This window comes from Brachypodium distachyon, chromosome 1 (assembly GCF_000005505.3).
Source record: "Brachypodium distachyon strain Bd21 chromosome 1, Brachypodium_distachyon_v3.0, whole genome shotgun sequence".
NCBI lineage: Eukaryota > Viridiplantae > Streptophyta > Magnoliopsida > Poales > Poaceae > Brachypodium > Brachypodium distachyon.
The window spans coordinates 55,291,296-55,317,622 of record NC_016131.3 but is presented as its reverse complement, the minus strand read 5'-3'; the positions used below and the strand labels follow the sequence as shown (position 1 = coordinate 55,317,622).

The following is a 26,327-nucleotide window of genomic DNA, read 5'->3' as shown; positions in this document are numbered from 1 at the left end:
AGATCTTCCTCGTCCCACGCGTGGCTGATTGGCTCTGTGTGCGGAGCCATGTTTTCCAGGCGGCATTTTAAACCGATCGATCGGGGGTTTGGACTCTCACAGTCTTGCTCTCGGTCTCGGATTTGGTAAATCCAACTCCGAGTCACGGCGCAAGCGTCACTGGCAATCCGGACCCCCCGATCCAATAGGACGGCTTCCTCGGAGAATTCTCGCTTGACTACCGTGGTCCCATCTTTCGTGCCGTCGACCGACTTGGACTTGATCTCGATCGTACGTACACCGAGTCGGACTTAGCCATCACTTGGATCGATCGAGCATAAGTGCAGAGCTAACCCAGCCGCTTCTCTCCACCAAAAAAAATCACAAACAAGCGAACCATCCATTCAAGAGCTGATCGTCGCCGGCAATTAACACGCGAGACCAATACACGTACCAAAGCAAATTTAGGATGGGCTGCAGCATGAGCCGTCTCGCCAAGGCCACAATCTCGCTCGTCATCTTGGCCCTGCTCTTCATGCCCGGCGCCATGGCAGCCGCCGTCGCCAGCTTCGACGCCACCCGCAGCCAGCACCTACCGCTCCCCCGCGGATACCTGCCCGGAGAGCGTCGCCTTCGATGGCGAGGGCCGTGGCCCGTACAGCGGCGTCTCCGATGGCCGCGTCCTCAACTGGAACGGCGACAAGATCGGCTGGACTACCTATGCTTACGGCCCTGACTATAGCAGCGAGATGTGCACCGCGTCCAAACTTCGCCCGAAGACCGTTTCGCCCGGAGACCGTCGCAGAGAGCCTTTGCGGCCGCCCGTTTGGCTTGCAATTCCACCACAAGTCGGAAAACTTATACATAGCCAACGCTTACAAGGGGCTCATGCTGGTTGGGCCTAACGGTGGAGAGGCGACGGTGTTGGTCAATCAGGTGGATGGTGCGCCTCTCCACTTCACCAATGGGGTTGATGTCGACCAGATCACTGGCCAAGTCTATTTCACAGATAGCTCCATGAACTATCAGAGGTCACAACACGAGATGGTTACTAGAACGGGGGACTCGACGGGACGTCTTATGAGATACGACCCGCACACAAATGATGTTACCACATTGCAGTCGGGCATCACATATCCAAACGGTGTTTCTATCTCACATGATCGTACGCACCTGGTGGTTGCCTCTACCGGCCCATGCAAGCTCCTAAGACACTGGATGAAAGGGCCCAACGCTGGCAAGACCGAGCCGTTTGCCGACCTTCCAGGCTACCCTGACACGTGAGACAAGACAAGAGGGGTGGTTACTGGGTGGCGTTGCATCGTGAGAAGAATGAGCTTCCCTTTGAATTTGGTAGCCATCTGCTCGTTGTGAGGGTCGGGCCCAATGGGAAGATACTTGAAGAGATGAGAGGACCCAAGAGCGTGAGACCGACTGAGATAATGGAGAGGGGCAACGGAAAGTACTACATGGGCTCCGTCGAATTACCGTATGTCGGCGTAGTCACACATAAATAGGGATCGATTTAGTATATTTAACTCTCTTTTTTTCCTTATTGTCCTCCTATGTATTTACGATCCAATGCAATGAATAAAAACATGCTTTATTTTGACATGCAAGTGTGTATTTTATTTATTTATTTATTTTATGACAGCATCAGATGCGATATGACCGGCATTTTCTCCCTTTTACCGTCGAACTTACCAGCACACTGCCTGCCGTTCCACTGAGTCACTGACCGACGACCTCCTCCGTGCGCCTCTCGCTAACTAACGCTTTCTCTCGCTCTCTCGATTTCTCGAAGCTTCCCCAGTTCCCAGAACGCAACCAAGCCTTTCCCGACACGAGAGTCAGCCGCCAGGGTATCGAGGTTCCTAGCTAGGGTTCCGGGCGGGGACTGGCGGCGGCGGAGATGTCGACGCCGTCGAGGAAGCGGGCAAGCGGCTGATGCGTGACTTTAGCGGCTGCAGCAGGAAGTCCTGCTGCAGGACCCGCCCGCGGCGATCAGCGGCGCGCCCCACGACAACAACATCATGCTGTGGAACGCCGTCAAATTCAGGTGCGTGGCTGGTTCCTCTGCCCCCACTCTCTCGGCCCTCGCGCGGGGTGCCTTTCTCTCCGATGCCCGATGTTCTATGGTTTGGTTGGGTGTCCATTCCATATATTAGATAGGCACTTGGTTTTGATTTTCCAGCAATTTATGCGGTGATGTTTGTAACGCTGACTGTGGATCCTGTCTCGTGCGGTGTGCTTTTTTCTGCAGGCCGGATGGCGCGCCGTGGGACGGAGGTGAGGGGCTCGTTGGTTTCATGATCTTGCTCTGATCTGCTTGGTCTGTGGCTTCTAGGTCCTTGGGGATAGTTTTACGGTGAATTCGTAAAGTGGAACATTAAATAGCTCATGGGATGTTTAGGAATTTTGTTTGTCCTGAGACTGGGAGTGAGGCTAAGTTGTTTTTAGCTCTTGTTTGTGTTCGATTAATCTGTTATGTTTGTTTTTCGTGGAAATGTACCGTATGTTTGTTGGGGTTCCCATCACAGTTTTGCCGCACTAGTATGTCTGTCAGAAATGTCTATTTCAGGCTAAACCTAAAAACTCCCTACCTGTTTTGTTTTTCCTTAAATCGGAAATGACAAAATTTGCATGTTATGCTTTAAGCATCTGCTATGTTCCCAATTACACTCAAGGTGCACCAAAACTTTTAAGCAGAAACTTGAGCATTTATATGAATTTTACAAGTATTAATTTTGTCAAGTTATATGCTTATGGTTGTAGCTGATTTGAACTTGCACAAAAAATGTTATTTCTGTTTTATCATCAAATCTGGTCCGAAGTCCCATCTATGGCAGGTGCAATAGCAGAAGTTTATTTTACATTAGACAAGCCTCGTACTTGCATCAAGAAATACGTTTCCTATTTAGCTCCGGAATGGGAGTTCTGCTCCATGATGAAAGACATTACACTTTATTTATTTATTTACCATGCATCATTCTAGTGCTATTTATTTTAGAAGAAGACACAGTAAACCCATTATGCAAACTGTAATTCACGTTTTTAGTTTGGAATAACAATCACCTGTTTTTGATGGCATTACTCAATCTTCCTATTTATATTCTAGGGAACTCAAACTTGCGTCAGATTCATTTTGTAATGCATACTAGCAGCAAGTGGTATTTGCATGCTCGCAATTGCTGACGTGTGTGGAAAAACTTTATCCATAGGTACCCCCAGACCCTCTCTCCTAAGATGGATAATGTTCCGCTCCATGGATTCTGAGTGTGAACGTAGGGATACAACGAGCTGTTCCATCCCCATATACACGTTTGCACATGACAGAGTAGAACAAATGAAGTAACACATATTTACTATTGTTTATCAGTAACTCATTTGGTGGTTGTGGTCCATCACATTCAGACCACGCCCCCTATGATCAAACAGAAACCATATTTCTGTGTACAGATTATGACAACACATCCTCTTAAAACTCTATCATAATTTTTTTTAGTGAGTAGCAACGCACGCACATGTATTGTGCTAATAACCGAAAAGAAATCATTTATGGAGTCAACCATGCTGCCATGTGGCAGTTTTAGTGCATTAAACATGCTTGTGTATTGTGCATGTATATGTGGCACAAGATGAACTAATCTGATAATAGCTCTCTGCCTACCTTATGTAAATTTGTAATTTCGTCTTAGTATCGATAACACTGAAGTTATATTCAATTATTCATTATGTGGAATGAGGAAATAAATATCTCCTTTTCTTAGTCCAACCTTTTCGGTTTGCAGCCCCATTTTCTGTAGCCAGTCTTTCGGCAGGCCAACTAATCAGGTCCTCCCTTCGCCCCATAGGAAATTCGGATACATCCCAAAACCGCTGTATCAGTGGTGTATCCTGTCTGGATACGTAGAGATGCCCAGATACACAAGATACATATCCTCCATGTATCGGAAGTTTTTCTATTTTTCAGAAAAAAGAAAGTAAGTTCTGATACTTTTTGTATACAATCCAATACCTTTTGGATGCACCTGACATTACTTGTACTGTTACGACTATACCACCTATGACGCCGATTCAGTCTGATGCTAGACTAGTCGTTCAGAAAATCGACGGGAATTCAATGTGTTAGTAACCAGAAACCAAGGTGTTGGACATCATTTTGACCTAATATTTTGGGCTGTCTTTTTGGCTTTTTACTTACAGCCAGTTGTAGTAGGCTACCGAGCCAGCTAAGATCCTTTTTTGTTCACCGTTTAGGCTCATGGAACAACCGATATTTCAATACAGGCTAGTTGTAACCAGTTGCATTGTAAAAGGGAGGTGTTGCATTGTTGGGGATAACTCAGCACGTAAGAGTTAGGTAGTTTTAGTTTAGTCAAGAGTTCTGTTTCGATACTATTAAGTTGGTTTTCTCTCCATCGGCTAGACCAACACATTCATTGCCTATTGGTGACCCCAACAATTCCTTCTCTATGTATAGAAGAAGGATTGTTGGCATTACCCATGAATTCAATCTGTTGGTCGAGCCGACACAAGAGATGACCAAGATAGTAGTTTCAAAAGTACTCCCTGCGTCTTTTATTGTGGGTATGCAAACATTTCGAGGTTTAATTTTCACCATTAATTAGACCAATAATATGAAGTTTTCTGTGCCTTATATCAATGGAATCATATTCAAAAAAAGTTTTCCATGGTATAATTTTGCACATAACCCACATATTACTGCTGTAATTGATGGTTCAACTAAATTTTGAAATGTGTGCACACCCATTATATGGGACGGAAGGAGTAACAAGCTCTTAAATGCGGAGTCATCCTCCTTTAGTAGCAATGTGCACTGTAGCAGTAGGCCTTGTGGCTACAAAGAAGGGTTGTACTTTCCCTTTTCTTGAACAAAGGAGGTTGCATTGCTGGGGATACCTCCACATGTAAGGGTTAGGTTCCTTTAGTTTAGTTTAGAGTTCCAATCTGAAACCACTATCTTGGTCTTCTCTTCTGTCTGCTTGACCAACACATTGATCTCCTATTGGTAACCCCAACAATCTCAATGATGGAGATACATACAGCAGATACATAAGGGGGAGGAAGCTAGGAAGGCACATACAAGTAGTACAAGAGTAGCTAAAGAAGATAGGCCATCTGGCCATGGCTTGGCATTCTGTAGCAGCAAACCTTGTGCTTGATCAACCTGAGCTCCTTGTGTCCGGAGGAAGTAGAGGTCTTGAGGAGCTGCAGTGCCATGACATGGATGAGGCGGCGCTTGAGCGAGTAGTCGTCGGCATCGTGCATCACGACGGTCCAAGCGATGCAGAACCTGCCGGCGCCAAGGTAGACGAGGCTGCTTTCCGGCATGAGCCCACACAGGTCGCCGGTGTGGTTGTCGAGGACCCAGCGGGGAAACGTGTCCTCCCACCTGTAGCGGACGGCCGGCGGGGATTGGTCCATGTCGACGGCCAGGAGTCGGCGGCGCTGGAAGCAGTGGCCGAAGCAGAGGCCGTCGAGGTCAGGGACAAAGACGCCGCGGCCGCAGAAGGGCAGCTCCCAGTCGCCGTCCTTGCGCCAGGCCTAGGCACGGCGGGCCGTGTCGAGGGAGTAGGTGCCCCGGTCCTTGGCCGAGACCCAGAGGCTCGTGCCGGCGGCCAAGTAGGCCGTGAGCTGGCACGTGGGCAGGTGGGAGCTCACGCAGCGGAAATCGGGCGGGGGCTCGGGGAGAGAGCGCCATTCTTGGGTGAGGCGGGCGGCGCAGACCTCGCCGGAGGGCTGCTGCGCTTGGGCGAACACACCGTGATGGCGCTGGAGCGCGTAGATCCGGCGCCCTATCGGGACGACGTAGCTGCCGCCCATCTTGTGGTGCTGCAGCTCCGGCCCCGCCGAGGACACCAGGCCGGACCGCGTGTCGTAGGTGACGGTACGCCTCTGGCTGCTCACGCCCACCATCGTGGCGCCGCCGACGGTGAGGGTGAAGTCGATGCGTTCCATCTGGCCAACCAGCTTGGGGATCTCTCCCGCGGGGCTTGGGAGTGTACGCATCTCCATCTGCCTCTCCCTCTCCGGACGTGGACGGCACTGTAACAGATCTTTCATGTTGATGTGGAAGACAAGGTACGCCTTGTTGCTGCTCTCCATCACCACAAGGACGCTCTTCCGCTCGCCGCCGCCGCCGCCGGCCATCTTCGATTCAAAGCGCCGGTTCTAGGTTTTGCCCTGCCCAGTGTTATATGGTTGGTTCCGACTTCCGAGTCCGGTTCCGGTTACTATTGCCACAATTAATTCTTCTCCGACTCCAATCTCATCTTTTTGTATACAACTCAAATCCCTCTATCACTGGAATTTCCAGTCACTCTTTTTTTTCTCAAAAAAGAAAGAAAGAAAAGAGGCATTTTTTTTATTTTTGATATCATACGTGTTAGCCAAAAAAATTTATTTCGCTTACAAAATTTTCACACACAACTTTGTTAATTACAAAAATAGATTGTGACAGCTTGACAAAATGACTGACTATACAAGAAGTCAAATTCAATGTTTTCTGCAAACTTCTACTTCACATGAATTTAATTTGCAGGATCTGGAACAAATGGGCCAAATTAAACAAGACAGGAAAACGAATTATAGGATAGTAGATACTAACTGATGTCCTCTCACTTCTGTAAACAGCAAACTGTCCAAGCTTGCAGAAACAAACAATTAGAATTTGAAGGAGGCAAACTTACCGCATTACAGCAAATGAAATAGAAAAATAGACCAGTCCCTCAAATTCAGCAAGGCTGATGCATATGGGATTTTCTCTGCTACACCAAGACTGATAGGAGAACGCAAACAAATTCGTGATTGGAAAGAAATAAACTCAAGGAGAGTTTAATAAGCTTTCTTTGATCTTATACAGATGGTTTGTTGATATGTCAACACTAAAATTAATTATATTGCTATTATTCATACAAAATCCATGGATGGTGGATATCAGTTATGTGCATAATAACAAGCATTTATATTTTTATTTCTCATATTTCGCTGAAATTCAGATTCTTGATTGTTTCAGAGATATGGTTTCTGACATTTGTAGTTTCAGTTTTACACTTCATTTTGACATTCCGGTTTAGCCCATTAAATAAAATAGTTGCATTAGTGCTCAGCAATGCAAGAGCTACATCCTCAAAAAGGAATTTCGTATTAGAGTTGAATTTTCTGCAAGAGTACAAGATGCTAGCCATTAGAGGATAGGATGTTGTCTCAAACATTTCATATTTCTTTTTTGAAGATGGTGAAAAATCAGCCATATTTGGTTGATCGGACCCTTTGGGCTCTTGACTTGTGGGAGTTTTTTTTTGCAGGGGACCTGTGGGAGTTTTGGCCTACAGATTGGCTTCACACGAAGCTTTCGCTCGAGAAAGAAAAAGGGAACCCACTCAAAGAAAAAAAGAAAGAAAAAGGGAAATGTGTCGTCCGGAAGAAGCTCTGGTCAACATAATTTTTTTCTCAAAAAACTGTTTCTTACATTTTTACTAGCAAAATGCAAATTAATTTTGATTCTTCATGCCGACAAATAATTGTACATTGCCTCTCATCTTATTGTCAAAGCTGACGGGCGCCGCGCCTCCATTTGACACAAAACCTAAATGAGCAATGAGATACAGCAGGTGCTCAACTTCGCAAGGATAGTGAAAAAACAAATTCACCTGCCAGTTCACTCATTAATTAAGATTGGCATGGCATGATGTGTGCGCCTCCACTTTAGGCCTTAGACGTGGGATTCACATAGGGCCGCAAACATATTTTTGTAAATATTACCGTGGTCAAGTCTCAAACTTAAAACTCTTTGATCTAATACATGTGGAGTATTCTCTTCGTTTCATAATTCTTGTCTCAAATTTGTTTAAAAATAAATGTATCTATTTTGAAAAAGCGTTTAGATACATGTAATATTTCGACAAGAATTATTGACGGACGGAATACAATATACCTAACGTCTATAAAAAAATATAGAGCAGTCATGCACCAACAAAAAACATAAAAGCAATTCACTTGTACTTTGACATCTTCAAGAAGTGCACTCCGGCAAACATTCAACTAACCCTTTATCATGCGGGATAACATGTTTTCTTGATGTCTTTACATCCTCCGTCCAACAAAAAATGTCTCAATTTTAATTAAATTTGAATGCATCTATACATTAAGTCATGTCTAGATACAACTAAATTTTGACAAACTTGAGACATTTTTTGTTAGACGGAGGAAGTACGTGATATCTACTCTAATATACATACGAGAATAAAATAAAATAAAATCAATACATGCTGGAGAAAATAAAAGAAAATAAAATCAGGGTCAAATCTTGTCGAGCTTGGAGGGGGCGACGAGCGGGTTCTGGCGCGCGATCTGGTCGCGCCCGGCCGCCTTGTAGTCGAAGCCGCAGCCGTGGCCGGCGGCGTGGCGGTGCGCGCCGCAGTAGGTTCCCCCGCAGCGGCACGCGAACCCCAACAGCCCCACCTTCTTCCGGCACGCCTCGCACCGGTTCTTCGTCGCCGGCGCCGGCGCCACCGTCTTCTCCGTCCCGGCAGACCCAGCGGCAGAAGAAGAAGAAGAAGTTGAAGTTTGCACTGCCTTTTCTTTGATCGTGACCGACGCCAGCCCAGAAACAATGCTGTCCACCGTGGGCGCGGCGACATTAATCTGCTGCTCCTTGTAGCACTTGGAGCAGAGGTTGCCGGTCGCCGCGCTGCCGAAGAAACCGCAGCCGCCGACGCACAGGGCCGGCCCGCCGCCGCCGTCCGAAGAAGCTTGAGCAGCGCCGCCCGCCTGCTGCTGCTGCTGCATCCCCGCCATTGCCGATGCACGAACCGTCAAGATCGAACGAACGGTTCGCTTGGTTGCTCTGTTTTCGCCGGGAAGATTGATCGATGCTGATGCTTTTGGCTTGTGCCTACCGGTGTGGCCTTTTAAGGAGGTCGGGCGTCGGTGCTGCTCGATTCCGACATAATCTCGCTCTCAGGCTCGGCATCGGCAACGGCAGCAACGCGATTCCGAAATCCAACGACAGGCTGCTATCGGACGGTCAAAAAAGGTCGAGCGGACCTCTGTCACATGGCCCCACCGGTCAGACAGTTAGAGACCGAACGGAAACAGGGGCCCACAGCCAGCGCGTGGTTGACGCGGTCTCCTTTTTACGCGGTCTCCTTTTTACCCGTGCGCCTCTCGCTTATAACTAAACACTTTCTCGCCCTCTCTCGAAGCTTCCCCGGTTCCCAGAACGCAACCGAACCTTAATTCGATCCCGACACGAGGGTTTGGCCGGTCGGCCGCTAGGGCATCGAAGCTCCTACTACCTAGCTAGGGTTCGAGGGGTGGCGGGGCGGCGGCGGAGATGTCGACGCCGTCGAGGAAGCGGCTGATGCGGGACTTCAAGCGGCTGCAGCACGACCCGCCCGCGGGGATCAGCGGCGCGCCGCACGACAACAACATCATGCTCTGGAACGCCGTCATATTCGGGTGCGTGATCCCCATCCCACTCTCCCCGGCTCGGGCCTCGCGCGGGGCGGCCTCTCTAGGGTTTGGTTGGGGTGGGGTGTTCCCTCCATGTAGATCGGTCCGTGGTTTTCATTTTAAAGCTATTTATGTGGTGACGATGTCTGCCGTGCTGACTGTTGATCCTGTCTCGTGTGTTGTGCTTATTTTTTCGCAGGCCGGACGACACGCCGTGGGACGGAGGTGAGGCTTGTTGGTTTGATCGTCTTGATCTGACCTCTAGATTATGGGATGTTTAGTGCTTTGTCTGTGGCTACCAGTTCCTTGGCGTTAGCACGTGGCTACTAGTTCATCGTTAGTTTTTGTCTATGGCTAATAGCACATCGGATGTTTATGAAGACGAAGTTTGTTTGTCCTCGGATTGGGAATGTGGCTGAGTATTTTTTAGCCTGCTTGGGTTGATTAATTTGCTATGTTTGTTCTTCGTGGAAAATACCGTTGTATGATTTCTACTGTATGTTTGTTGGGCGTTTTCCATTGCAATGTACCAAAGTAGGTCTGTTAGAAGTGTGTATTTCAGGCTAAACTACAAAATCCCTACCGGTTCTGGTTTTCCTTAAATTGGAATCTTAAAACATCCGTTATGTTCACCAATTCCACTCAAGCTCTTTAAGCGGAAACTAGGGGATTTGTATGAATTCTACGGTAATTAATTTTGTTTGAACTATAGGCATATGGCTGTATCTGCTTTGGAGTTTCACAAAAAAAAATGGTATTTCTGTTTTGTCAACAAACGTGGTCCTAAGTCTTAACTATCACATATGCAATAACAGAAGTTTATTTTAGATTACGACAAGCGTCATACTTGCATCAAGAAATAGGTTTCCTATTTAGCTCTGGAATGATGGTTCTGTTCCACGATGAAAGACATTATGATTTGTTTAATTCTTCTTTGCTTTCAATCATTTTAGTGCTATTTATTTGAGAAGAAGACACAGTAAATCCATTATTCGAACTATACTTCTCATTTTTAGTTTGGTATATGAATCTTTCTTGTTCTAGAAACATCACCTGTTTATAATGGCATTATTCAATCTTCCTATTATATATATTCTAGGTAACAAAATCTTGCGTCAGCTTCATTTAGTTATGCATACTAGCAGCAAGTGATATTTGCGTGCTCACAGACGTGTGTGGAAAAACTTTATCCATAGGTACCCACATACCCTCCTAAGACTGTTCCATCCCCATATACACGCTAGCACATGATAGAGTAGAACAAATGAAGGAACACATCTTTACTAATTACTACCATAAATAACTCAACTGGTGGCGGCAGTCAATCACATTCAGACCACGCCCCCCGTTGATCAGATAGATGCCACATTTATGTGTATATTGATTATCTGATCTGAGACAGCACATCCTCTTTAAACATCTATCATATTTTTTTAGTTCATAGCAACACAAGCACGGTATTGTGCTAGTAACCGTAAAGAAATCAGGTATGGAGTCAACCATTCTGCCACATGGCAGTTTCAGACAATGCTTGTGTATTGTGCATATATTTTTGCCACGTGATGAGCTAACCTGATAATGTAAATTTCTAATTAAATCTTAGTATTAGTAACAATGAAGTCATATCATTATATGGAATGAGGAAATAAATATATCCTTTTTCTCAGTCCAACCTTTTCGGTTTGCAGCCCCCCCCCCCCCCCCCCCACCCCCTCTTGAAGGAACTTTTTGTATACACTCCAATACCTTTTGGATGCACCGTGACATTACTCGAACTGATACGACTAAACGGTCTATGACGCCAATTCAGGCTGATGGTATAGTAGCCACTGAGAAAATCTACACATGACGAGAATGCAATGTGGTGGTTGTAACCAGAAACCCAGGTGTTGGACATCAAGGTATTTTGACCTAATATTTTTGGCTGTCCTTTTGACTGTTACTTGCAGCCAGTTAAAGTAGGCTATCAAGCAAGCTAAGAGCCATTTTTCTTCACCATTCAGGCTCATGGAACAACCGACATTTCAATAGTCATATTAGGCTAGTTGTAACCAGTTACATTGTAGCAACAGCTCTTCTGGTTATTCAAAAGGAGGTGTTGCATTGTTTGGGATACCTCCACATGTAAGAGTTGGGTTACTTTTAGTTTATTAAGAGTTCTATTTTGATACTACTACCTTCATCATCTCCTCATGCAGCTAGACCAACACATTGATATCCTATTTGTAACCCCAACAATTCTGTAACTATTTATAGATGAAGGATTGTTGGGGTTACCGATGGATCCAATTTGGTTGAGCTATCGAAGAAGAAGATGAAGGTAGTAGTTTCAAAATGGAACCTTCAATTGAACTAAAAGTACTACCTCTGTTCTTTGTTGTGGGCGTGCAAGCATTTTGAGATTTAACTTTGACTATTAATTAGAGCCATATTATGTAGTTTGTTTGCCACAAAAATTATACCAATGGATCCATATTCGAAAAAAAATCAATGGTCTAGTTCTTATGCACATAATCCACATATTATTGCTGTAATTGATGGTCAAAGTAAATTTTGGAATGTTTGCACACCACTATTATGGGGCAGCGGAAGTAACCAAGTCTTGCATGCTGAGCCACTCTCCTTTTGTAGCATCGTGCATTATAGGCTGTAGCATTAGGCCTTCTGGCTACAAAGGAGGGTTTGTGTTGCTGGTGATACCTCCACATGTCAGAGTTGGGTTACTTTTAGTTTTAGTTCAGTTTAAAGTTCAATTTTGAAACAACTATCTTGGCCTTCTCTTCTGTCTGCTAGACCAACACATTGATCTCCTATTGGTAACCCCAACAATCCTTCATCTGTATATGCAATTATACGATAGCTAGTTTTTTGGTTATTTGCCTATATAATTGAAAGAATGTTGGGGCTGCCGATGAAATCAGTCTGTAGGTCCAGCCATCACACAAGAGGGCCAAGGTAGTTGTTTCACAGTTGCACCTTCAATTGATCTAAAAATAGCCAACTCTTACCTGTGGAGGGAGCCACCTTCCTTTTATAGCGTCCTGTTACAGTACAACTGACTACAACTAGCCTACTTACTGTTGAAATGTCAGCTGTTCCTTGAAATCGGAAAGTGACCAACAAGGGCTCTTAAACAACTGGCTTTAAACAGCACGAAACTTTGCTAAAAATATCTTCACGTCCAACACCTTGGTTTACAACCACATTGCGTTCTTGTCTTGTTTAGACTTTCTCAATTGCTGGTTTAGCTTCAGCCTGAGCAGGCATCATAGGCATGGCTGTATCAGTGGAAGTAATGTTCTCATCACCTTTTCCTTCCAGGTGGTCTTGCATAATTTGGCTTTTGTATCTACATTTTGTGACGCTTCCGTCTTGTGTTGTCAACATTTAGATAAAGCATGGGTTGTCACAGAACAATTCATAATTTCATACTTCCGTCTACTGTGCTCTTGTATACAGTGAATTATGACATGGGGCACATACGTCAGTTTGCACTTGAAAATTCTTAGCCTGCACTCTTGTGTATGACATTTCTTGTGTTATGCATGGCGGTTTTGATGTTTTAGATGTTCAGTTTTTATGTAGCCTCAATCATCTAGTCTATAGAAGTTATGAAGGCATGTGGAAATTTCAGTGCCTGTGTTCTTAGTATGTTAGTATATCATGTTTATTATTATCAATTGATTTTTAATGTAGGCAGCAATTCTCATGATATAGTACAACCAAAAAGTCTCAACTAGTCATGTTTTACCTTTCCATTTCAATTAATGCTATTGTGGTGGCACTTGAAAGTTCACCGACATTTGATTGTCTCGCATCTCCAGGCACGTTCAAGCTTACCTTGCAATTTACAGAAGATTACCCCAACAAGCCACCAACTGTTCGGTTTGTCTCTAGGATGTTTCATCCAAATAGTAATCTCTCTCTCTCTCCAGTTGATTCGAATACCTTGTAGAGAAGTGATTTAACATCATATTGCATTGTTGCAGTCTATGCAGATGGGAGCATCTGCCTGGATATTCTACAGAACCAGTGGAGTCCTATATACGACGTTGCTGCCATATTGACTTCTGTTCAGGTACCTTTCGGTCAGGCTAAACAAACTTCATTTATGATTCCTATTGAAGATCTTTGTGTTTACTACTAAGCATGTTTAATCACTTGCCTAAATATTTTGGAAAGCATAGCAAGAATGGAAATGTATTCAGTAGTAAGACCTAATTTAGTTGTGTTGGTTTACAGTTTCCACTTTCCAGGATAAACTTTTGTGTGAACTTTGGCCCACCTTGGTCTAGTTGCATTGCATACGGTAGGGTTCTATGTATACTGAACGCTGGAATTTGTTTTTGTCAGACAATTTAAATCGTGCCGAAGTAAATAAAGTTTGCTAAATGTACAGGTAAAGGGAACTCATCTACCTAAGCTTGACCAGCTTAAAATTGCAAGAAAAAGCTTGTTAATCCGGAACATGATAGTGAATTAGATTCAAGTCAGGTTTCATTACTGTACCACTCTTTGCCATGGAATGATTAACCATGGTGCCATGTTCTAATCTTTGATGTAAACAAGTTAACCAGAGACCCATTTCATGGGTTGTTTCCCTTGCACATGCGCCATTTCCCAAATGGCTGCAAGTCTCGTGTCTGCATCATGCCACCCAATCTGGTGCTCTGATCAGATCATTGATTCCTTTCAATACTTTCTTTGCAGTCCCTGCTGTGTGATCCAAACCCCAACTCTCCAGCAAACTCGGAAGCGGCCAGACTGTTCAGCGAGAACAAGCGAGAGTACAATCGGAAAGTCCGTGAGATTGTGGAGCAGAGTTGGACTGCTGACTAAGTCAGGCAGTGCCAAAAAATCTGCAATAAGCACAACTTGAAACCTGTGTTTTCTGGCCCTCTATAGTCATCGCAGTTGAAACATTAAACACCTCCAGTAATTGCTTGTAGACAAAAATTCTCCGGTGATTGTTTGTAGACTGTCATGATTCGGTGTTCTGGCTTGCTACGCTGTTTCCTTATGTACTGCTGTTGAGTACATGTGGACTGCCTCATGAATTGTTATGGTAACCTGCATATTCTGTGTAAAAAGCTATAGCCTGGAAATGGTTGATGGACCGCACAAGATCCTCGCTCATGTCGTGTAACTTGATAGCATAATCTACTGAGTTTGTCTGCCTAGGGAGACTTTTTTTTTGAAAGGGGGACATTTGGCTACTGCTATGCTACCTGGGTATGAAAATATAGCAAAAAAAGATGAGTTAAAGGTATCCAATGCAAATAGCAAAGGCAACCGTGTGGATTGTCATAAGGGAAACTGAATTTGTTCGTATTCCGTCGTGGTTTTGTGTTCCGATCATTCCTTGTGCTGCTTCGTTTGCTGTGCTGCTGACCCATCTCATGATTAAGGCGTCCTGCATTAGACTAAATCTTAGTCAAAGTGCATAATTAAGCAGCCACACATAGATCTCTAAATACTCCAATCTTCTGGGTACACATTAAAATTGCATTTAGCATCACTGTGGATCGCGCGTTACTCCGTTTTTTTTTTTGAGGTCACGCATTACGCTGTTTCTCCGGCCAGCATAGCACGACAACTCCACAACCAGAGCCTAAACACACCAAGTGACCAAGATAATTAAGGTAACGCGCATTATTCAGGGCTGGAAGGGGAACATTCAAATGCAATGCCGGCCGTTACGCACTCGTCGAGAATGAAGAGCACGTACGCCGGCGCTGGAGACGTTGCCGTATTCGGCGAGGACGTGCCTGGAGGCTCGCATCCCCTTTTCGTCGAGGCTGACCTTGGCCTAGACCATGTCCAGCATCGCCGGGTGCGCCACCCAGAAGATGGAGTTCCAGTCGTCGAGATCACTGCGGGCACGTACGTCCCTGTGGATGCGCACCGTGAGCCCGGGCTCCCGGAGCGTGGCGCTTGGGGTCGGCGCCGACAACCACCAGGGCCGCGCTGTCGCCGAAGAGCGCCTTCTTCCTTGGTTCCCAACTGAAAGCTTCGTGCGCGCTAGCCAACGCAATCAAAGAACTGATCCTTGGTTCCCAACTAAAGAGCTTACCTCGTGGGCAAGATAATCCACTTATAATTGCGGTAACCGGATCTCGAACTTGAGACCTCTTGATTCTGATACCACGAAAAGATTCATGCTCTAGCCAACGCAACCAAAAGACCGAATTGATGGAAGGGCAAGACCTGAGGTTCAGGCTTCAACGCTGCGACCGGCGTCCAGGCCTAGAACTTGGGCTCTCGGAGATGGCCGTAATTAATGAGGTCCAGCAGGCCGCTCGTGCATGCAAACCGCATAATCCGTGGCAATGTCCCTGACGTGCAACAACACGCACGCGCGGAATCTTGTTAATCGAGTCGGGTGAATTTCACAAAACGACCTCGCTCATCGATATGCGTGGGCGTCGATGGCGCTGTTATGCTGGCCACGCGTCTCTCAACACTATGATGCCGAAATCGCAGGCTCGCAGCCTGGCGCTGTCCCGGCAACGTCTCGACGAAAAGCAGCCTGTGCAAAGGCGTGCCTGAAGAGGGTTGGGCTGCTGAGGTTTCCATGCCGCACCGGCCTGCGTGCTCGACTATAATGCCGCCGGCCGTCAAGATTGAAAGTTTGAAACGCCTGTCAGTCGTTACTTACATGACTGCATTTTGTGTTTCATGCGTCCATCAACTTCTGCTCCGTTCTTCCCATGCAGTGTAAGGCTTTGATTTACGATCACTTTAAAAGCAATTTTTTCAGATCAAACAACTTCTACTCCGTCCGATCCTAAATTGTTGTATCTAGACGCTTTTTAAGAATAGATACATCCATATTTAGACAAATTTGCGTCAGGAACTTAGGATCAGCAGGAGTAGTTTATTTTTCTATGGTTCATTACAGCGTCTACAAATCCTACCAGATAAATCATTCTTTCTATTTCATTTGAGATCAAAGAATACAACTAAACTGATCTGTCAGCATCATCTGTAGCTACTGCAAACACCAGTTGCAAAAACAGCACCTCCATTTCTTCCTTAAGTGCAGGTACCAACGCAGCAATGATCCAGCGAAAGATCCAAGATCAAATAATGCATTAACTATGAACAACATATGAATTAAAGTGTAAAAAAGGTCAGAAGATGAGATGAGATACAGCTAGTAGAATCTTCTTTGGAACATACAGAACAAATCGATGTCACCATTTACACAAGGGGTCCTAATCAGGTCAGAGTTCTGGGTTGCTTTTAGATTCTTGGCCGAACCCTCCGGCCACTTGTATCGCCACCATCTGAGAGCTGCCCCCAGACGCTCTGGCTCTTCCCCCCACTAATGCATGGCTCCTCACACCCTGCAACAGTTCTCAGTATCTCGGACTGAAGTGCTGGGCAGTTGTCTTTGAGGTAATCGAACCCGCTGGTCCGGATCACAGCTGCAGAGACATAAGGGTATCTGGAATGTTATGGAGCTTTATAAACTTAATTGCACCATGAACCCAACCTAATTGTCGAAAGACAGTATGTGAAAGCGATAATTTTCTAGGCACAGTAATGGGGCAAAACATAATTAACACACCATGAAATTGGACAGGTCAAGAGAATTTCAACAAAGATGTGAAGGCAATAGTAACAGAAGAGCTGGCTAAAAACTAGATTTTGGTTCATCTAACTGCATTATTATTTGTCAGCAAACCTACCTAATATACCAAGATCCATAGGTAACAAGTCATGTTGAACTGCTGCTAATGATAAAACGTAATAGTCCAGCTTAGCAGCCCAAACATATTTATGCCTCGGTTAAACAAGAAATATCACTATACCAGCAATAATTGCTACCTACAGTATAACTTCAAGTCGGGTCTAGGCAAGATTCAGCTCCCAACTGTACTACCTACTAATGTCGAACAAATGCCAAGACCAGAAACTAAAAGCATGCACATATCACCTCTCGTTGAAATGGTTCATAACTTTGCTGTTCCCTCCCTACTTTTAACGTTCTGTAAGCTGCACTGGGAAATCCCTAAAAGTAACCTGCATGGACTTTGCTCATCTACAAGTTGCTTACTTAAATGCCTAGCAAGTTTTTCAACTGATGCGAATTCAGGTAGGAAATATTGGGCCTATAAGATGCAATGCATTTAAGTCGGATCCTTCCATATTCTAAAAATTTACTCCCAACTGCAGACTCCTAATAATGCCACATCAGTACATGATATCAATTAAAATTCTAACCATCAGATTAATGCCAATTGATAAAACAACTGTAAGATCTACTAATTGAAATGCTACGTTCAATCCTGAAGGTTGGGCTAATTGGCCGCAAAAAAGGTTCAGTTGCACTACACTAGTAATGGACGGATGCACCGATTAGTTCAACATTTGCATAGGGTAACCCATCTACATTTCAGGAACATACAGTATTTTAATAATGAGTATTGACTAATACTGAAAAGAAACCAGAAAAATCGACTCCAATTGCATTGCAAATTTTTAATATACTAATATTCTAGCTTACACTAGCATAACATAATTAAACCTAAAACCCAATACCAAATAAATACAGAGTTCATACATAAACCAAAGAAATATGGCGTTCATAAATAGAGTAACTAAAAGAGCATCCAACAAGCTTGTAGCAAAGAGGACTTGCTACTAGTTTTGTATGAAAGTCTTAGTACCTGAAAGGTTTTCTGCAGCAAATTTTAGGCAAACGGCCTTAAGCTCCATAGCATGGTGATCATCAGCCAATGCAAGAGTACTCGCAACCGAGGCCACAGAAATTCCTTTGCACAAGTAAGATTCACATAGCAATTTTAGCCTTTCCAAGTCATACTTGTCTGCCGCAGCCAACAACTTTGCTGCCAAAGTATCAAAAATAGAGCCCTCGGAGCTTGATGCATCCAGCTCATAATCATCAACAAGCGTATCTCTGTAGATGAAATGAAGCATGGCCTGCAAGGAGTATTCAGATATAGTAAGGACTTGCTCTCAGGTTACTGGAAGAACATTGCTAACAACTGAAGTAGATACACACCTTGAAAACCTTTGGCTCCATGTCATCAATAACAACCACTTTCAGATCATCATTCTCATCAATCTTGTCCTTATCTCCAGCCGATTCATCATCAAAAAGTCTAGATCTAAATACAGAAGACCGTGCAGCCAACACCAATTGATGGGCATGAAACTTCTCACCCCTCACATTGAGAATAATATCAATTCCTTCATTACTGTCCAAAAGCAAACCGAAATCGTAGCCGATGTCAGAGTCCGGAACCTGAATGGAGTGTGGTCTAGAGTAATCAATAGTTGACACCACAACACCCACAGTGCAATTTATCTTCAAGCAATCATCTTTAAGAAAATCCGACGTCTCAAGAGCAGTTCGTCGAAAGAACCTTTTGTAACCCCTGAAATGTAAAGGAAAGGACTGAATATCATCAGAATCCAAAAGCTGCTAAAGACTATACTTGAGAAGAACTACAAGCCACACATTGCAGTTTCCCCATAATAAAGTGAAATTCATTAGCCATTACCCATCTGAACATATCAGGTAGAAGATGTTTGTATGTTAACTGACTGTGCAGTGAAATTAGTTTCACATATGTTATCGGTATGCATCTAAACCTAAGAGTATTTAAAATCAATTACTGAAGTCAAGAATGATTACATGATCCCTAATAATTGTTGTCTAATGAAAGAAAATGATCTTTTGAACTACATGCATGTAAACGGAATCATCAGCAGCCAAGTAGTAATACCACAACCCTGCCCCACTAAGTCCCAATGAGACAAAAGAATCCAGTACAGTGAGTTCAAACAACAGATTATCAAATGTACCCAACCAAAAAATTCGAAACTGGTAGCACAAAATATTTATCTTGCATAAAAAGTTAAAAGACTTAAGGAAGTATCTACTTCCAGGGAATGCTCAAGATTACTTCAAAACAGTAAGTGTTAAAAGTTCATAGGTCCACCAAAAATCGGAAAACACAAAAATTTCCAGATAACTTTGGTAAACGGAAATTCGTCCAACTACTTTGAATCGAAAATAATATGTTGGGAATAAAAAGCCAAAAACCTAAAGAATTGTGGCTGTGAAGATTCAGAAACAAGACCTGTTGGCTTCTGCTTTCGATGCTAGTAACTAGTGACTAACAACCAGTAGAAGCACAACTTTTGATGCAACTAGGATTGGTGGCTTTCATTTTATACTGTAGTCCAAAATGTGAAATTCTGACGTTTGGCCTGGAACAGAAATCTACTGCAACCCACACAGCAAGTCTGGGCAATTTCCTGATGTCCACTAACAAAGTTCACTTTGTGATGCCCTAAGTTGATGGTAGAGCACACGCCAAAATACAAGTATACAACAATTCAAATTACAATCTTAATGGGTAAGAATAGGTAAGTAAATATCACGCACATGTCAAAACGATACTAAAGGACTTAAAGCAGTGTGATCACATGGTATGAAGAACTATTCCTATCACATTCTTTTCACACAACACAATCCACCATGGAACTCCTTTATCAACAAAAGATCTAATCTAAAACGAGTGTGCTGCGAAACTTGTGATGCAAACCAAAGTATCAACGATGTATTCTTAAATAAAAAGTTTAACTGGTGCGGGTGCGTTTGTGGTTGGAAACATGTTGTTTTTCTTTTGGGGAGTCCACATGCAGTTCTCATGGGTCTCAGTAGTTACCTTCAAGACCTCTCTGTGTAAGGTTTTTGGCCTGGTTTTCCTTATAAAAAAGGGACAATTCTATTATTAATGAATTGCAGGAACAGTCAAAATGGCGCGTGGCTTCTCATCTAAGAGAAGTTCATTGCCCTCTGCTATAATGAAGGAAATGAATTGGGTGTCAAGTTGGAGAAAACTTACACACCACATGCAACAAAACACTAACCAGCAGACTTGCCAACATGTGTAAACCCAAAACTATTGAAACCGTAACCTAATCAAGTGTGTGTGTGCTTTAGCATGAAGACATTCAAAACTCAAAGCATCAGTTCACTGTAACAATGATATAGTAGCAGACAAATTGAATTAACACAAGCTCGGGTTATTGGACTCTTTTAGAACAATATTCGATACAATTATTGCTGAACATGCCAGCAGCTTGCATATAATGGTATTCGTAAAAGCGAGCCACGCTGATCCGAAGCCATCTGTATCATTGGCTGCTATATATCACGTCAACACCTGGTCATCAATAGCACACATGACACAGCCAGACACACCCATTGGGATAAAATTAGTTCAATTGTTATCTTTAAGTTTCTTGAACTGCAAAGTTAGTTGGATCTGGTTGCTTAATTTGGCTGTATCTCTTATTAAATATAAGGTGTTAGGGGATGAACCTTAACAAAAGTCAAGACATACGCTACCACTGAGATTAAGCAAGGAGATGAATTAGTTCTTAAGTATCTCAAATCTCTTCCTTCCAGCCGACTCTACCTCTTTATCGCCCTCTCATTTAAGGGAAGTTCATCAATCAAAATGGGATGGCCATTCTCTCTTACATTCGTTTGTCCCCACCATTGTGCTTGTGATCAAGGCAGTCGATTCATAAGTGCAACTCATTTTACCAAATTGATAGCACTACACTAAAACCATATAATACACCCAAAATCAGGACTGAAAAATCATACCTGCACCTTGTTTACTGTAAAGCATGCAAACAAATCTAACAGATCCAAACCAGATAATTCAAATAGCAGCATGCCATTGGATTGAACCGACCAACATAAACTAGTGGGAAATACTCATAGCTGTAACAGAACACTAAGATGGATACCTAACTATCACCAAATTATAATGATATCCTCTGCGCACTGTAAATTTACATGGATACATACCAGTGCCTACAGAGGTCGACATCAGCTGAACATGAAGCACTATACTAAAGAATTTTGCCACCTACCTACATTACATATCAATTCACCACCACACCTAGCCATCAAATAGAATCCGATCCAAACAGCAACGTACAACCAAAACCAAACAGCAACAGCTAAATGTAAAAGTTGTTCATGACACAAACACAACTACAAACCGAGACATGCCAAATTCGTTGCTGCATCAGAACTACCTCCACTAATGCCAATCGACCAGCAGTGTGACAGAAAGTCGTAGCAAAGTGAATTCAAAACATGAGAGATATTCAGAGGCGTCTGCTTACCACATGGAGCCGCGGTACTTGAGGGTGTAGGGCCCGGACTCGAGGGAGCGGTCGAAGTGGGAGTGAACCTTGTGCTTGCCCTTGCCGCTCTGGTCCTGGAGCGTGAGCTCGAAGAGGGCGCGGACGTCGGTGCCCTCGGAGGCGAGCGCGATGAAGACGGAGACGTAGGCGGAGTTGTCCTCGGGGTTCTTCCCGTCGGGGTAGAAGTAGATCGCCCACTGGTACCCGCCTACGGTGAAGGTCTCGCTGGCGATGTGCTTCCCGACGCCCATCCCCTTGGCGAGGGAGTAGCCCTGGATCACGAACCGGTGGGAGCCGTTCACCGTCTCCGTCACGGAGCGCGAGCTCGTCGGGGACGCCGCCATGTCGCGCGACGAAGGGGCGGAGGCGGCGGGGGGAGGGCCCGGCGGCGGCGAGGCGTCGCCGGCGTCGTCGTCCATGGGCACGGGATTGGCTAGGGTTAGGGTTTGCGGCAGGAGGGGGGATTGGGGAATTTTTCGGGCGGAATGGTTTGGTTTGGTTTTGCGGGTGACGCGGCCGTTGCGTCGTCGGGCCGTCGGGGTGGTGGAAGAAAGAAAGGAAAGGTGCAGGCTGTGAATATAGCTGGCCAACGGGCCGGCCCGGGCCTGGCCCGGCACAGCCCACGACTTAACCGGGCCGGCACAGCCCACGACTTAACCGGGCCCACCACTTATAAACGGGCCGTGCCGTGCCGGCCCGTTCCGGCGAAATCCAGGCCCGGGCACGGCACATGAGCCCGGTCGGGCCGGCCCGGGCCCGTTAGCCCATTAGGCCTCATTTCCAGCCGCAGCCCAGTTGTGCTTTTTTTTGTCTTTTTCCACCAACCAGATGGATAAAAAGCCAACCAAATCATGTTGGACACAAATGCTAGTGCAGTTTGGTGGTCTAGTCATGCCTGTGCACGTTGAAGGTCTGGAGTTTGACTCTTGCTGGCATCAAATTTTTCCATATTGTGCTATTTCCTCATGTGTAATGGTTAAACGGGTCAGGCTAGGCCGGCCCGCGGGCTTGATGCAAAGGCCCAGGCATGGCCCAAGGCGGGTCGCGGGCCGGCACGGCTCGTTTATTTCCGTGCCGGGCCGAGCCCAAAACGGGCCGGGCACGCCGGGGGCTGGCGGGTTTTTTGAGAAAGCCCGGTCCGTTGCGCAGCTATAGCTGTGAAGTGCAGCTGACTAGGCGGTTCGGTCGGATGGGTGAAGCCAGGCGCGTGTTCTGCATTATACCTGGGCAAACTCCGGGCCGGGCCGGGCTTCATAAAAGCCCAGCGGTCAAACCTGAAGCCCGAGCCTGGTCCAGCCCGAAACCCCCCGAAACCCGAAAAATAGGCCATTAAAGCATTAAAATAATTATTTTCAGAATAAATAAATGATTTTTAATACCTATTTTCCTAAAAAATACCTTTTTAGTCATTTCGGGCTTTCGGGCCGGGCTTGGGACTGGAAAGTAAGGCCCGAACCCGGCCCGGGACGTTGGGCTTCGGGCCAGGCCTGCCGAAGCCCGGCCGGGCGGGCCACCCATGCCCAGTATAGTTTGGATAGGTGCCCCGCACCAGGACTGCAGCCGCAGTGCAAATTTTGAGCCGTTTGGTCTCCTGGGCCGCACGCGATACCTGCAGCCCGCATGCAAAAATAGGCCCGCGAGCCGGCCGTTTTTCTCCTGCAGCCTCGTCTCTCTCTCTCACGGGCGAGCGCCTCCCCCGCTGCTCTTTCTCTTTCGCGGCCCCTCCCCCGGCGTGCTGCCCCTTTGCGGCCGGAGCGCCGCCCTCTCCGCCGCCCCTATGTTGCCGGCACGCAGCCCAACCGCGGCCCCTGTGCTTCTGGAATCTGGAGCGCCGCCCCGCCTCCTGCCCCTCCATCGGCGCACGTCCCTCGGCCCTCCGCCGGCACGCCCTTCCTCCGCCGGCCATCCTTCTCCTCTGCTGGGCCTCCCCTCCTCTTCTGGACCGTCATGCGCTGCTCCAGCGCCGTCCGCTGGCCGCTGCTCTGCCGACTGCACCGTCGTTCCCCAAACATTGGGCTGCAGTGGAAATTTGCAACGCTGGTGCTAGCATGCCAGGAGCAGCAGCCCCCGTGCGGTGCAGCCCGACGCCTTGCAGGCGTCCAAACACGCCCTCAGGGGCGAGGCGGCGAGACTTGCACGAGACAGAAATTAATTAATGGAAGGCGCTGAAAGCTCGCTCGCACATTTTCTCTAGCGTGTATGACACATTTAAAAAAGTGTAGCTACTCCTTGTTAAAAAAAATTAGGTACTCCTTGCTAAATGATTAAACATCAATTATCTTAGAGTGTATTCTATACCCACACATTTTACTCTTTTAGTGTAGCTACTCCTTGTTAAAATAAATTAGGTACTCCTTCTTGCTAAATGATTAAACATCAATTATCTTAGAGTGTATTCTATACCCACACATTTTACTCTTTTAGCAAAATTTCTCCGTCTTATTCCATTTAGAAAACTTTTAACATGATTTTACCTCTGTTAAGATTTTTGGACAACTCCGCCTACGTCTACATCTCATCACCAGGTCGGATCCACCTGTAGGACGCCATGTGGCCAACTTCACTCGTTTTCGTTGCCATGTAGAAGGCCGTATCGGGTGTAACTGCCCCTTAACGGGACGGACTGGAGGGTGACGTGGCGACGAAAACGAGCCGGGTTAGCCACGTGGCGTCTGACAGGTTGGTCCGAAAATACCATCTTTTCTTTTGTGGGTGGGGTCCGAAAATACAATCAAATGCCTTAATTCCCCGATTTGGGTTTTGTGAGAACGACTGCCCGAACAATTGTGATTTTTTTAGATTACTACTAACAACCGTTGTTTCGTGAGGCCGACTGGCTTCGTGAGCTCTTGATGGACTTGCCGATTGTTGAAAAACCAATACCGGCGATTCTTATGAACTGTGACAATCAAACTGTGATAGTCAAAGTGAACAGTTCTAAAGATAACATGAAGTCATCAAGACACGTCAGGAGACGTCTGAAATCTGTCAGAGCAATGAGAAATTCCGGAATAATAGCATTGGGATATATCCCAACGGCTAAAAATCTGGCAGATCCCTTTACAAAGGGTCTATCAAGGAATGTGATAGAATCTGCATCAAGGGAGATGGGATTGCGACCCACGTGAGTTACCATGGCGGTAAACCAACCTATGTGATCGGAGATCCCGTGAATTAGGACCTGGGAAACAAGTCATTGGATAACTGAGGACAGTGTACATTCTTTATCCCACTTCGTTGACGATGCATTACTCTCGTGTACTGTATGGTAGGTTTTTTAACTTAATGTGTTCTAACGCGTTGCATTAATTTGCAAGGGAGATACTGTCCTACGGAGTAGTCTCTAAATAACACACCTATATGAGCCTGACTGTTGGTCGCAGTCTATGAGATTTGGGTGGTCTCTAGTAAGCTCATGAAAAGGCCTAGAGAATGACTTATATGCTCCACACCGCAGGGTAGCATTCGGCAGCCCAGTACCAGACAACAATTTAGTGAAGCTCTAACACAGAAAACTGACAATTCAAGGTTTGTCCATTGTTCAGTTGTGCGTGAGTGAAGCAATTTGTTTAGGTGGATGTTCAACCTTAACCGGTCTCCACTGAAATGCTGGTATATCAAAAACAGAGTTTTAGATCAACGGCAATTTTATATGTGCTTATGAGATATTGTGGGGGATTGTTGGAATTTTGGGTTAGGCCCAAGGCCCAATCTGAAATTAATTCCTGGAAAGTCTCAAAAGCCCATTCATATAGTGGAATGAGGAAGTGGGAATAGTCCCACATTGCTAGTTTAGGGGGAGTTGGACCAATATATAAGGTATGTTGGTTCTCACCTCTTGAGCAAGTGAGCAAGGGAAATTCCTACGCGCGCTCCTCCTCCTCCTCCTCCTCCTCCGCTCGCCTCGCCTCGTCACGACGCGCGCGCGCGCGCCGCGCCGCGTTTCGTGGATCGAGTTCGAGTTCGAGCCGTGCCGGGTCGTGCTTATCTTTTTGGCAGTCGGAATCCGTTGCGGACGCGTAACAAATCCCGATAATAGCGGAGTCGGTTTTGGTTTCCTAAACCGAACCGAAGTCCGCCTGCGTGCCTATATAATAAGACTACCCCGGCCTCCGGAAAAACGACGCGACAACCCTAGCCGTCACGCCCACGATCCAATCTCGTTGTTCGCTGCCAACTGCTGCTCCATCCCGTCGACTGCGTGCACAGATCGCCGGGAGAGCAGGCCTCCGGAACCCCGACCTTCGAGATCCTGACTGGGAGACGGTCGATAAGGTTTTTGGGGAGCGTTCTCACGCGACTGCTCGCTTCTTCACGTCTCTGTTTCGTCGGCATCTTCATCGCCAATGGCCGACGACCTCGGAGATCCCGCGGCTCAGGCTGCCGCTTTAGCTCAGCAGCAGCAGGCTGTGAAGGGGCGCGTAGAGATAAACAAAAACTTTTCCTACGCGAACTCCCAAGATCTAGCCGAGGTAGAAGGCCACGAGTATTACCACTAGACGCGCAGTTGCGGATTATTGATGCGGCGCCTTGATGCAGTGCAGTCCCTCGATCCGATCCAGCCGATCCAATCCCGCGATCGTCGAAGTGCTGAACGTACAGCACCTCTGCCGGTATCCACACGTGCGAGGAGGAGCTCCGGCGGCGGACTGCTAGGTCCG

At 45.8% G+C, this 26,327-nt stretch overlaps 3 protein-coding genes, 2 long non-coding RNA genes, 2 other non-coding genes and 2 pseudogenes across 9 annotated transcripts; 6 read left to right on the top strand and 3 right to left on the bottom strand.

The window, feature by feature from the left end:
- The first annotated feature begins 448 nt into the window (after positions 1-448).
- Positions 449-1,496, top strand: LOC100825170 (annotated as a pseudogene).
- A 199-nt stretch (positions 1,497-1,695) lies between these two features.
- On the top strand, positions 1,696-2,636 carry LOC104581710. Its single transcript, XR_729819.3, has 2 exons — positions 1,696-2,038; positions 2,243-2,636. It is a non-coding gene; the product is annotated as an uncharacterized LOC104581710 (long non-coding RNA).
- A 2,354-nt stretch (positions 2,637-4,990) lies between these two features.
- On the bottom strand, positions 4,991-6,153 carry LOC100824350 (annotated as a pseudogene).
- A 1,853-nt stretch (positions 6,154-8,006) lies between these two features.
- On the bottom strand, positions 8,007-8,981 carry LOC112269853 (zinc finger A20 and AN1 domain-containing stress-associated protein 7-like). Its single transcript, XM_024457231.1, has one exon. It carries the CDS (start codon positions 8,800-8,802, stop codon positions 8,305-8,307), a length of 498 nt encoding a protein of 165 aa, XP_024312999.1. The 5' UTR covers positions 8,803-8,981; the 3' UTR covers positions 8,007-8,304.
- A 196-nt stretch (positions 8,982-9,177) lies between these two features.
- Positions 9,178-14,637, top strand: LOC100826690 (ubiquitin-conjugating enzyme E2 2). 2 transcript variants are annotated; one of them, XM_003557493.4, is made up of 5 exons: positions 9,181-9,465; positions 9,659-9,684; positions 13,284-13,373; positions 13,449-13,537; positions 14,170-14,637. In XM_003557493.4, the coding sequence occupies exons 1-5, from the start codon at positions 9,341-9,343 to the stop codon at positions 14,296-14,298; spliced, it is 459 nt and encodes a 152-aa protein (XP_003557541.1). In that variant the 5' UTR covers positions 9,181-9,340; the 3' UTR covers positions 14,299-14,637. The 2 variants fall into 2 exon arrangements, with proteins under 2 accessions (XP_010228320.1, XP_003557541.1); XM_010230018.3 differs by lacking the exon at positions 13,284-13,373 and having other exon boundaries at positions 9,178-9,465.
- Positions 11,609-11,807, top strand: MIR7723B (microRNA MIR7723b). Its single transcript, NR_127044.1, has one exon. It is a non-coding gene; the product is annotated as a microRNA MIR7723b (primary transcript).
- MIR7723A (microRNA MIR7723a) lies at positions 12,204-12,438 on the top strand. The gene has a single exon (NR_127005.1). It is a non-coding gene; the product is annotated as a microRNA MIR7723a (primary transcript).
- LOC112269854 lies at positions 13,544-14,155 on the top strand. Its single transcript, XR_002962034.1, has 2 exons — positions 13,544-13,768; positions 13,859-14,155. It is a non-coding gene; the product is annotated as an uncharacterized LOC112269854 (long non-coding RNA).
- Positions 14,638-16,464: 1,827 nt separating the features above from the next.
- On the bottom strand, positions 16,465-22,208 carry LOC100826375 (BTB/POZ and MATH domain-containing protein 5). 2 transcript variants are annotated; one of them, XM_014897874.2, is made up of 4 exons: positions 21,646-22,208; positions 18,491-18,866; positions 18,135-18,408; positions 16,465-16,889 (listed from the first exon to the last, which is right to left on the bottom strand). In XM_014897874.2, the coding sequence occupies exons 1-4, from the start codon at positions 22,083-22,085 to the stop codon at positions 16,705-16,707; spliced, it is 1,275 nt and encodes a 424-aa protein (XP_014753360.1). In that variant the 5' UTR covers positions 22,086-22,208; the 3' UTR covers positions 16,465-16,704. The 2 variants fall into 2 exon arrangements, with proteins under 2 accessions (XP_014753360.1, XP_014753359.1); XM_014897873.2 differs by having other exon boundaries at positions 16,465-16,909; positions 21,646-22,201.
- Positions 22,209-26,327: the final 4,119 nt, after the last annotated feature.